A 12,903-nucleotide genomic window follows, 5' to 3' on the forward strand; every position below is an offset into this window, starting at 1 on the left:
GACATCTGTTATTTGATTTTTGAGTGAACTCAAATTCATTTGACTTTGAGGGTTATAGCTGTTCCGTCTGCAGCTCCACCATAGCCTGCCATTTTCGCTAAAAGTGCCGCTCTTAAACCTCCACTCTGTGCACCAATAACTCGGTTTAAAAGCATAGGTTGCTTGACATTTGTTGCAACATAGTGGGGTCATTCAGCATTTGTTGTTGCAACTGTTGTTGTGGTGTTTTTACTATTGGATGTTTCAATGCTCTCTTCCTCTTACGTATATTCTTACGTAGCTTACGTGGCATTTTAAGTGAAGTTAAAAAGCGGTTTTTGACAGATGTTTATATGACACTTTTTGTTCAGCACAAAAAACTACTCGGTCAACGGCGATGACTCTCAAAAACCGTTGTGCAAAAAGTTTTACCGTTGGACAAAAAAGTATATATAGAAAACAAAAAACGTTTATAGTTCATTCAATATTTGAGATGGAACGGTTTTCCAACGGTAACTATTAAATAAAATAAAAAAATAGAGGGGGTTCCGTTGACGAAAACGGTTTATTTTAAACTTTTCTATGAGTAGTCCGAAAAAAACAGTTTATTTTTGTCTAATGGAAGGAAGAAAAAGTGTCGCAAACAATTCGTCGACTACCTCTGCAGTTAAAGTTCCTACAACTTATGTCTCACCATTCTCAAAACCCTTACAACCTCCTATAATACCAAAGCAACTTCCTCATACAATTGCAAACAATTCGTCGACTACCTCTGCAGTTAAAGTTCCTACAACTTATGTCTCACCATTCTCAAAACCCTTACGACCTCCTATAATACCAAAGCAACTTCCTCATACAATTGCAAACAAATTGTCCAACAATTTGAGTTCTTCTTCTCAAAACACAACAGATACAGCTCAGCCAACAGGTCAAGCAACAACAACTATCGGAACAGAAGCATTTTCAGAAGAAGTTCATACCAATCAGACTCCAATCGAACATACAGAAACACAACCACCCGAAAATACAGAAACACATCCAATCGAACATACAGAAACACATTCTGCAATGACCACTAGGTCGCAAACACGATATCTCGCCTTTTGCAAACAATTTAAGTCTCAAATTCAAGACACACAAGATAGCGACACTCCTCTTTCAGAGAAAGTTCGTAGAAAATACGCAAAGCAAAGGTTAGAATTGTTAGATAAGTTAAATGAACAGTGGGGTTCAGAAGACAATCGAGATTATAACGAGATGTTTCAAGCTGTCATGGATGCCATTCAGCCTCTTGAAAACGAAATCAAAGACCCTGGCGTACTTGTTGACATGTTTGCTTCATATTTACCCGTTACTGCCAATCTCATAGCGTTGCAAGCTATTGACCAGTTCATTCACTTGTTTCCAAAGAACTTGCAGAAGCATTTACAAGAAGTTAAAGTTGCTGAATTTGTCCGTTTATATCCAAATTCATACAATTATTTGGAAGAATTGAATGAACATGGTGAAAGGTCATTCTATTTATATTTCTACACAAAAGACAACCAGTCAAAACGACTATACTGCATTGAACCTATGCCTCAATTCGTAGACAATTTCCACGTTATAACAACTGTTGCTTTAGATATTCCTGCCAGAGTTCCATATGGAGGAACAGTAACTATCTCAAGCTTTCCCAAGGGCTATAAAGGAAAGCCTCTCACAATTGCAAAATTCACACACAGCAGTTGCCAATTTGTTCAAGATGTCGAGTTCCATTTCCTCAACAATACGACTTTCATCATAGAGACTCCTCAAGAAGGTATATACAAAGTTTTCATTGCAGGATTTGTTGATCCCAATGGCGAAGAAGAAGAAGTCGAAGAAATCCTCACCTCAGAGAGCGAAGAAGAAGAAAATTTCCAAGACATTCAAGATTCAGAATATACCGAATAAAAAAACAATTTAAGACTAAAAATTTAATTTTATTATAATATTTTATTTTTTTCATCTGGTCTTTGTCTCATTCCTCCTCTAGTTTCTTAGGGGCTAGAAGGGGCGCAGCCCCTGGAAGCCTCAATCCCTTTTTTTTTTTTTTTTTTTTTTTTAAAAAATGAGAAAAAAAACTTTTCAAAGAACTTTTCATAATCTCAAAGAAAATTTTTTATTCAATAATTATATAAATTAATTAACATTCATAATGAAATTGGATTTTTTTTATAAAAAATTGGTCCTACTTAACTTTTTGAGAGAATTTGGCTTTCTCGTAAACGAAAAAGGGATTTGACGGAGTCAAATCCCCGCTCACAAAAAGTGGACTTTACATGTCAAATTTTATATGCATGTAATGTCCACTTTTATGAGTTTTAGGAAGGAATTGGAAGCCATGAGTTACTGACATTGCATCAGTATCTCATAGCCTCCAATTCCTTCAAAAAATGGGAGAAACTTTGTCCGAATAGTTTAACATTCGGACAAAGTTTCTCCCATCTTTCAATGTAATTGCTACCTGTGAGGTACTGACTTGAAGTCAGTGCTTCACAGGTAGCAATATCCAAAAATTTAAAAACATTTTATCAGTTCGTTAGAGAACTAGAGCCTCCTAGGTACTGAACCAGAATCAGTGCCTAGGGGACTCTAGTGATCTATATAAATCTGAAAAACTTTGAGGAAATTGTTCGACATTTCCTCAAAGTTTCTCAGCAATTTAGCGAGGAATGTTCGTTATCGTGTAGATATTTATAATATATACATAATAACAAACATTCCCCGCTAAAAGATGTAAAATCTTATAAGAAATAATTGCAAAAGAATAACAAATTGCAACAAATTTTATATGAAACTGAACCTTATGAGGTAGTGATTCAAGATCACCGCCTCATAAGATTCAGTTTCAATCTCAAGTATCTCAAAAGTAAGGCTCTATTTTTTGCCATGTAAAGTGTCACTTTTTCTGTCCAAATGATAAGTTATTCAGAGAAAGTTTCCCAGCTATCAAGAGGGAATTGTTCCTTATGAGGTATATATTCATACTGTATACCTCATAAGGAACAATTCCCTCCTTAAAACGAGAAAACTTGTTCGAAATTGTTTATCATTTCGAACAAGTTTTCTCGTTTTTAATAAGAAACTAAAGGCTATGAGGCACTGATTATATATTAGTGCCTCACAGCCTTTAGTTTCTAATAGATAGCTGGGAAACTTTCTCCAAATGATAAGTTATTCAGAGAAAGTTTCCCAGCTATCAAGAGGGAATTGTTCCTTATGAGGTATATAGTTATAATGTATACCTCATAAGGAACAATTCCCTCATTAAAATCGTAGATATTTTTTACTTATTACTCATGCTTTCAAAATCACAATCCTCTGAAAAGTTATTTTTTATTAAGAATTTAGAATTTTGATAAATACCTTTTTTCAATTTGATATAATACTTATATATTTTCAAAAAGACATTTTGAAAAGATATCTCAAAAGTTCTCTGAAAACCTATTTTTGATTAATTTTGAGAAATATCCGTATTAAATTAATCAATAAATTCATTCAACACTACTTTAATTTTTAAATTCAAAAAATTATATGTGCTTCTTAAAATGTCTCACAAAAATTTTATTATAAAATTATATACAATATTAAAAATCCCACAACATTTTTTACTTTACATAATCGTACTTCCTCGACGATTAATTTCCCCTCAATTCCTATCGTTGACTGAACTTAGCATGCAACAAAATAATAATCTATATAGTATTTTAATTGATTTTGAAGAAGTGAAATCGAATTCTATAATATTTTTACGGTAAGATTTTTGATGGAATAAAAAATTTAATTACCAAAGTGAGTAAACAATATTCGAAGCTAGGAAGAGGTTTTAAAAATTAAGTTGTCTGTGACCGGATAAAATGTAAAAGATGTTCATTATTATTGACGTTCTCCATTCAAAATTGCTCAGAAATTATATAAGCTGACGGGAAAATAGAAAAACCTGAAGTAAAACTTTTTAAAAAAAAGTATGCAATAATTCTATTATATTCTCGTGTGAAGGATGATACTAAAAGAAACTGAAATTTATGCCAAGAATATTGAAAGATAAATAAATGATGAAATTTCGATAATTACAATGTAGGCACGTATCTGAGTCAGAGTTATGTTTTTAATTCAGAGAAAAACTTTTTGTTACAGATTTTGGCTGCTTACATAAAAGTTATTCAGTAATTATGTAATAAACAGAAATTCATCAAAAGTGACAGCTCTCAATTTTTTGACATTTGTAAATTCTAAATTGAATGAGAAAAATGAAATAATACTAAGCATAATACAATATTCTAGATTTAATTATAATTAGGAAAAAGTTAGTTTTGAGAGTACTTTTCATAGGCATATAGAATGAAATCTTCTGAAAAATAATATCACATAAACTCATATTATTTTCTAATATATAACTATTTTATATAAAAATCAAATTCAATGATCTTAAAAGCGAAGGATAAACCTCAAAATTTACGAATATAATGAGTGGGAATATAATGCTTATCTATCATAAAACCATATGAAATATCAATTTTTGCTTTACGCCTAATTTTTGACGACAATTAGCAAAAAATGTTAAATGTTAACACTCAGTCCATTTGAATATGAAAAATAAAATTGACTTTGATTAAATGTTTTTATTTATCATGCAATTCTTCTTGCGACCAAAGATTTGAATAAAATTTCAAAAAATAAGATAGCTTAAAAAATAATATACGGTAGTGTTTACTAATAGATGAATAGTATATAAATTCTATTAAAATGGATTTGATCCAAAAAAATATATAAAATTTGATCATAAATAAAATCGTTTTAAATTACTTCTTCATTTAAATTATAACAATTATTTTTGATTTTTATTTATCATCCACATTCAAATTTGAATCTTATCACAAAAGAAGGACCACTTTTATGACTACTGCCAAATCTATAAGCAGAGAATGGCTATTTGAAGCTAAAAGAAGAATAGAAGAAGGTGAATCTTACAAAAGTGTGGGAAAGGAAGTTGAATTGGAAAATGGTAAAATTAAATTGAATGTTGCCGAAAATACAATAAGAAGAGCATTTCAACTTCAAGAAATCGAATTACCAAAAGTTAGTCGCGGCAGAAAACCAAATCCACCAACATTTGAGCAAAAACAATTAATTAATTCTTGTGTTTCACAATATAAAGGAGGAATTTCAAAAACTTATTTATTGATTAAAAGGTTTCAAAATATTGCTCAAAATCCCGATTGTGAGAAAGAAAAAGAAGAAATTGCAAAAGAATTTGAAAATATAGAAGATTTGACAAAAGATCAAATTTTTGACAATTTACAAAAAATAAAGCATCATCAAGTGGAAAAATTTATGATGGAATCAGGTTTATCTTCAAAAAGAGATTACAAACCAGCAGATCCACCTACCAAATATCGTGCCATATCAAAGAATTTGATATGGCACTGCGATATTCATTACCTTCACGGTAATGTTTCTTTTCCATTTTTTGCCATATTGGATGATATGACACGTAAAGTTCTCAAAACTAAATTATTGAAAAACAAGTCTTCCAACTCAACAGCGAAGGTTTTAAGAAAACTTTTAGAGGAGTTTATTCCTTACTGCATCTGGACCGATAACGGCGGTGAAAACCGCGGTGAATTCGGCCAGGTTATGCAGGAAAACGGAATAGTTTGGAAGCACACCTTGCCGTATATGCCAAGACAGAACGGCAAGGTGGAGCGCCTGTGGCCAAGCTTAGAAAAGTTTTTGCCAGACGAGTTGGATGATATTCAACAAATCAAGGACTCAGTTCAGCAGTTCATTGAAAAATACAACAATACACCACATTTATCTCTCGATATTAATCCAAAACGAATAGTAATTACACTCCTAACGAATTATTCGAAGTTTCAAAATTTTGGTACGAGCCAGAAATGCAAAAATGGGAGTTATATATCAAAGACGAATGGGTCTTAGCAAAATTTGAATAATTACATCATTTTAAATGACTACTAAACAATTTTATTTATGATCAAATTTTATATATTTTTTTGGATCAAATCCATTTTAATAGAATTTATATACTATTCATCTATTAGTAAACACTACTGTATATTATTTTTTAAGCTATCTTATTTTTTGAAATTTTATTCAAATCTTTGGTCGCAAGAAGAATTGCATGATAAATAAAAACATTTAATCAAAGTCAATTTTATTTTTCATATTCAAATGGACTGAGTGTTAACATTTAACATTTTTTGCTAATTGTCGTCAAAAATTAGGCGTAAAGCAAAAATTGATATTTCATATGGTTTTATGATAGATAAGCATTATATTCCCACTCATTATATTCGTAAATTTTGAGGTTTATCCTTCGCTTTTAAGATCATTGAATTTGATTTTTATATAAAATAGTTATATATTAGAAAATAATATGAGTTTATGAAAAAAAAAAGGGATTGGGGGCTTCCAGGCACTTCGTGCCCTCTAGCCCCGAAGATGTTTTGTCACTTTTCTGTCACTTTTCAGGGAAAAAACATTTTTATTGTATATAAAATGAATTTTACAAAACCACCGTTACCCTTCTTTGGAAATAAGAGTAGATGTAAAGATATTCTATTGAGAGAACTTAAGAAACTACCGAATGGTCTAACATTTGTAGACTTGTTCGGTGGAAGTTTCTATATATCTCATTTGTGCCATACCGTATTCCCAAACTCAAAGATTATATGCAATGACTTCAACAACTATATGAACCGTCTCAAACATATACCAGACACAAACAAAATATTGAGTGAGTTGAAAGAAAAGATACCTATAGGTAAGATGGAACGTATACCATTAGATAAGAAAAATATTGTCAGAGAGGTTTTGAAAAAAGCAGAATATATTGACTGGGATAGTATATCTGCTAGACTATTGTATAGTGGTTCTATAAGAGTTCATGACATTGAAACACTTATGTCAAACGTTTTATATCTTAACTATACAAAGGTTTTCAAAGAGAACATAGAAAAATATACTGAGGGTATAGAGTTTGTGAGATGTCGTTGGACAGAGTTGTATGAAAAATATAAAAACAAGGAAAATGTTTTCTTTATAGTAGACCCGCCGTTCTATAACACATATGATTTTCAATACCAAGCAGACTGGACTTTGAGAGACTCTTTAGAAACTTTAGACGTTTTACATAACCATCCATGCTTTTACTTTACATCCGATAAAAGTGGTTTGGAAAGTGTCATGAGATGGTTAGAGGACATACATGAGTATGATTTTAGATACGATAAGATAGAATATGAGAGAGGTCCTATAAACCGGAAAAAGTGTCATAACAAAGAAATTTTATTGGTAAGTAAATGTGGTTTGAAATAGGACTACTTGTTTTAGGTTTTTTCCATTGTGTCATTTACTTATTTGACGTGGCAGAAAGATATAGAGAATATGAAGATGAACCAATACCAGCAAATGTTCAGCATATGTACTCGTAAGAGATATTTTTATCTAATATTAAAATGGACGCACAGAACTTAGCGAATGCACAGCAACCTGGACAACCAAACCCAGAGAATATTCCAAATGAAGTTAGAATACAAACTGCAATGGCAAACTATGGTCAAGTGCCAACAGATGTACAAATGCAAACTGCCATGTCAAATGACGCTGCGTTAGGCTTACCACCATGGTATGCAAATATGAGATGGAAAGAGTTTTATACAAACCCTGAAGTGGGATATAAACAACTCTATGCAGATGACGCGAACACAGGAGTTGACCCAGAGTATGTTTTCTACCAGAGGAGAAATAGAATGTATGAGCTCCAGTTAAAGAATGCAATGGAACTCAGAAGGAAACGTAAGAGACTAGGCGGACATTAGATTTTTACATATAGTAAAATGGGTTTCTTCAGTAGTATTGGAAACTTCTTTCGAAATGTTGGAAGAGGTATATGGAATGGAATAAAAACCGTAGGAAGAGGAATTTAGAACGGTGTCAAAAATATTGGCAAAAGAGTAGGTCAGTTCGTTGGTATTATACCTAAAGACCCTGAACCAGAAGAACAAGCTCCTGTTATACAACAGCCTGAACCTGCACCACAGTCTAGTTGGCAACCAAATCCAACACCTCAACCGTATTAAAAAATTATATTTTTACCGTTCGATAGTAGTTGTATATGAGACTAAGTTCTAAGTAAAACGCATGGTATAATGGAACTATTCTCTTTCTTCCATCTGTTGTAAACCATACTTGAAAGTCTGAAATACTTCCACTCGGTGGTTCATATAGCTTTGTAGGTTTTTCGTAAAAGTCATTTGCCAAGCATAAAAAAGAGTTTTGGGCGCCAGAAAATGAAGCATGAACGATAATAGCATCTGAGTCGAAAACATTTTCATATGTTCCATTAGGGTTTTCGACTTCATAAAAGTTCGGGTGTACTGGATATTCTGCAGGCTGATTTAACATCCTCAAAAATCTATACCATGCCAAGTTGTTATATTTTGTAGAAATATAAACGTTTTCTCCAAGGTCTTCTATTCTATCGATTTTAACAGTTGCATTTTTCCTGTCATTAAAATATCGAGATGGTACTCTCCTTCGTCAATGTTGTACTGTTTTGCATATTCGAGATAGATATCGTTTATTTTTTCTTGAAAAGCTTGAAGAGTTGTTTCTAAGTTTACAAGCAAATTCACTTGTAAAAGTTTTCCCTGTTCAAATTTCTCATACGTACGTTTTTCTTTGTTATAGTATCGAACTTCAAAACCGACCGTAAATGGGAAACCATGTATGGCTTCTGAAATGAACTTCATTCTACGAAAGCCAACAGCTTTTGTGACGGATGGGTCTCTTAACCATCTTAACGGGTAGTCAAAACGATAGCCTTCATGCTTTACGGTCTCTGTCTCAAACTTTTGACCGACATTCGTAAAAAGTTCATCTAATGGTTTTAGTTGTAGCAACTCTTGAATTTTCTTTTTCTATTGAAAGCATATTTTATCTAGAATAAAAATGTCGAATGAACAGCGTCTATGAGAGAAATACAACACAACCGACAACTCATTATACAAGCTCTAAATAAGAACACAACAAACTTTTCAAACTATTCTAAGATATCTGAGTCATTGAAAGAAGGAAACTTAAAACTGACATTAAACCCAATGACAGATGAGTTTCTATTTCAAGACAAGAAGAACAATACTGTCTGTATAAATCCAACAAAAGGAACTTTAAACGAGAAGCCTATAAAAGAACTTCTTTTGAAAGCAGATGTTGACAACAAAGCTGACAAAGAGTATGTCATTGAAAAAGTTCAAGAAGAACATGACAGAGCAGATGCAACATATGCAACAAAAGAACATACTCATCCTGAACTAGCAGACAAAACATATGTTGACAATAAAATGTCAAGTGAAGTGACAAGAGCTGAAAACGAATATTCTAAAAAGACTCATATACATACCATTGCAAATATTACAAACTTACAAGAAACCTTAAACAGTAAAAGTGACGTTGGACATACACATTCTATATCTGAAATAACAGACTTAAACGTTAGCCTTGAAAAGAAAGCTGACAAAACATATGTCAACAGTGAGTTAGAGGAGAAGGTAGATAGGGGTTGTATGGCTAGTGCGTTAGTGAAGAAGGCAGATAAGGAATATGTGGATGAAAAAGATAATGAAATTATAGAAAGGGTTGAATGGTACCATGAACGGACAACAAAGATTTTAAAAACTAAAGCCGATACAGGATGGGTTTCAGGGTGTTTAGACCTTAAAGCCGACAAAGAAACTGTAGATATGTTGACACAAACGGTTTCAAGTCATACCAGAGGTTTAATGGAAGATGGACAACAGTTGAAAGAGCTTGAGAAAGGTGTTACAGAGTTAAGGAATACAAAAGCAGACTCGACATGGATAGCTGGATATGTAGATGCAACAAAAGAGTATATTTTCGCATGGACAGAAGGAACATACCCACAAAAATATCATACACATAGCATCTCTGACGTAAATGAACTTCAAGAAAAGTTAGATAAGAAAGCTGACAAAACAGAGCTTCAAACGTTAAAGACTGAAATACTTCAAACACTATATCCTATAGGCTCTATTTATACGTCAATGAACTCTACCAGACCAGAAGTAGTACTTGGTCTCGGAACTTGGACTCAAATAGTCGACAGGTTTTTGTATTGTGCAAACTCTTCAAAGGAAACAGGTGGAAGTAAAACGATTTCAGGTGAAAACCTACCTGCACACAGTCATTACATAAATTTAACTACAGCTGAAGCAGGTTGGCATAAGCATAGATATTGGGATTGGACAGGAATGACAAAAGGTAAAGGATATGATGTTAAAGACGACGTTAAGTTTGCTATAAATTGTTACTGGAGTAACACTGAGGGAGGAGGAAGCCATACACATCGCATTACAGGATATGCAGAAACAACGGGACAAAGTAAAGACTACATGCCACCTTACATGACAGTTTACGCATGGTATAGAATTGCTTAGTCGTCATTTTCAACTTCTTTAGCATATTCGTCAGGAGTTGTCTTATATTTGTTAGGAACTGTCTTTGAAAGTATACCACCTTGAACCTTAACAAGTTTGAAACGAGGTCTGACAATAGTAGTTTTATCTTCTGCTTGCAGTCTGTACATTTTGCCATGTTTGCCTAAAACTTCATAATATTCTCTTGTATACTTTCTTCTATTTTTACGAACACGAACGTGAGTACCTGTCGGGTACTTGTTGTTGTCATAGTCAATAGTATTTTCATATGGGTCGCGTTTAGGTATTTCTATTTTTACTTTGTCACCTTTCTTAAGTTTGAAGCCTGGCATTCTTTCTTGTTTGTCTCTTTTGACTAAACTATTAAATATATAGTCTTTCTCTAAGTCAGGGTTGTTTTTCATTTCTTCAGGGGAGTGGTTTCCCAAACCTTTTTGTTTACGGGTATTGTAAATATTTAAAACTTGTCTCATCTTTGCCATGGAGAAGTGTCTATATTTGTCGTCATATGACATTTCATCTACCTCACCACCTTGTGGTTGATTTAAGTCTCTTAAGATTTTTATACAACTGTCAATGACACCAAGAGCAGAATGGTTTTGGTCGACAATGAAATATTGGTTTACATTTTTTGAACGCAGATAGTTTTTAATATCGTCTGATTTGAAAGAACTTTCATAGTCAGATGTCAGTTTTGTTGGATGGTATTTGTCAACGAATATTGTCAAAGCAGTTTTCACATCTAAAATATTTTTGGACTGTAATGGTATGGCTTCACAGTATCTGAGTATATAAGAATTTCCGAAAAAGTGACATCCAAAAAGTGACACTTTCAATAGGGAGTAACACTTAAAAAGTGACAATTTAAAATTCACAATAAATAAAAATAATAATTTTTTTAGTCTATTAAATTATTCTTTTCTTTGAAATCCTCTAAAAATTCTTCGAAATGTTCTAAAATATAATCTGGAGAATTATAACAAAATTCATTAATTTCTAACATATACGTATCTAACAATTCATTTGGAATTTCAAACGATCTTAAATATGTAATTGAATTTTGTATCTTCTCATTTATTTGAGAAAGTTTTTCTTCAGCATTTTCCAATAAAAATCTTAATGGATTCAAATTGGCTTCTTGATTCTGAACAAAATTTAATACTTGGTATAAACGTGATTGAACTTCTCTTTTCAATTTTGTTTTATAATCTGTCAATCGAGGCTCGCGAATTCTAATTGAAGGAATAAAACCTGTTTGAAGTAAATTGTTTTTAATACGATAAAAGTAATTGGGTGCAACTTCTTCTAAAAGATTTTTGACAAAAACATCAATTCTTTGATTTTTAACGCAGCCAAAATCGTGATATTTTATCTTTTTAAATAAAGATTCAGAAACGTTATTCACAACGGTTAATTCATTTGGTCTGGCAGCGGCTATCCACATCATAGCCAACAATTCCTTATACAAAATTCAAAAAACTTGGGTGCAATCAGTTCTGATTGCACCCAAGTTTTTGAACTTTCTTGAGGGAATTAAAGGGTGAGAGATTTATAGTCTATCTATATATCTCCACCCTCTAATTCCCTCCCTGACAGCGGGAAACTTTGTCTGAATGTTAAACTATTCAGACAAAGTTTCCCACTGTTTGCGAAGGAATTGTTGGCTATGATGTACTGATTCATGATCAGTACATCATAGCCAACAATTCCTTATATAAAGTTCAGAACTGATTGCACCCAAGTTTTTGAACTTTCTTGAGGGAATGGAAGAGTAAGAGGTATACATTATGAATATATACCTCTTACCCTTCCATTTCCTCTCTGACAGCGGGAAACTTTGTCTGAATGTTAAACTATTCAGACAAAGTTTCCCGCTGTCAGCGAAAGAATTGTTCCATCTGGTGCATAGAGTGTGAATCTATGCACCAAATGGAGCAAGTCCCTCGCGAAATTGCCAAAACTTGCGTCGCATTTCAAAGATTGCGACCCAAATTTTGGCGATTTCTAGTAGAGATGGAGTATTTTGAGTCACTGACCTATATGCAGTGGCTCAAAGGGCTCCATCTCTACTTTGAAGCAAGGAAACTTTCCTCGAAATTTTGATAATTTGAAGAAAGTTTTCAAGCAATTAACAAAGGATTACTCGCTATGAGGTAAAAATTCTAGATTTTCACCTCATAGCGAGAGCTTCCCTTTCATTGCTTGAAAACTTTCCCCAGCTTCAAAATTGGGGAAAGGGCTGTAAAGTCGACTCCGATACCAGCAGGTACCAGAGTATTTAAAAGAGAAGCCCTCGTACGAGTTTCTATGAAGACCTTCTCATTCAAGAAGATCTTAATAGAAAATCGTACGAGGGCATTGGAAACTCGCGTCTGGTACATGTTGGTACCAGAGTGTTTGAGATTTGAAGACTCTGGTA

The 12,903-nt window shown here is 33.0% G+C and overlaps 2 protein-coding genes and 2 pseudogenes across 4 annotated transcripts, besides 6 other annotated features; 2 read left to right on the forward strand and 2 right to left on the reverse strand.

Annotated features, from left to right (window-relative positions):
* Window positions 1–597: 597 nt before the first annotated feature.
* Window positions 598–1,566, forward strand: TVAGG3_0686250 (attachment subunit-related family; the record flags this gene model as incomplete). The annotated part of the gene is made up of 1 exon (XM_051242882.1): window positions 598–1,566. A coding segment is annotated over one exon (969 nt), but the record flags the coding sequence as incomplete, so codon positions are not given.
* A 654-nt stretch (window positions 1,567–2,220) lies between these two features.
* Window positions 2,221–2,909: a mobile genetic element.
* Window positions 2,910–2,937: 28 nt separating this feature from the next.
* Window positions 2,938–3,024: a mobile genetic element.
* A 1,154-nt stretch (window positions 3,025–4,178) lies between these two features.
* Window positions 4,179–4,215: a mobile genetic element.
* Window positions 4,216–4,899: 684 nt separating this feature from the next.
* Window positions 4,900–5,841: a mobile genetic element.
* A 1,665-nt stretch (window positions 5,842–7,506) lies between these two features.
* TVAGG3_0686300 lies at window positions 7,507–7,847 on the forward strand (annotated as a pseudogene). Its single transcript has one exon. A coding segment is annotated over exon 1 (341 nt).
* Window positions 7,848–8,112: 265 nt separating this feature from the next.
* TVAGG3_0686310 lies at window positions 8,113–8,780 on the reverse strand (annotated as a pseudogene). Its single transcript has one exon. A coding segment is annotated over exon 1 (668 nt).
* A 633-nt stretch (window positions 8,781–9,413) lies between these two features.
* Window positions 9,414–11,273: a mobile genetic element.
* Window positions 10,481–10,966, reverse strand: TVAGG3_0686330 (uncharacterized protein; the record flags this gene model as incomplete). The annotated part of the gene is made up of 1 exon (XM_051242883.1): window positions 10,481–10,966. One exon carries the CDS (start codon window positions 10,964–10,966, stop codon window positions 10,481–10,483), a length of 486 nt encoding a protein of 161 aa, XP_051089470.1.
* Window positions 11,270–12,903: part of a mobile genetic element that runs on past the window's edge.

Source organism: Trichomonas vaginalis, chromosome III, assembly GCF_026262505.1.
Source record: "Trichomonas vaginalis G3 chromosome III, whole genome shotgun sequence".
Lineage (NCBI taxonomy): Eukaryota > Parabasalia > Trichomonadida > Trichomonadidae > Trichomonas > Trichomonas vaginalis.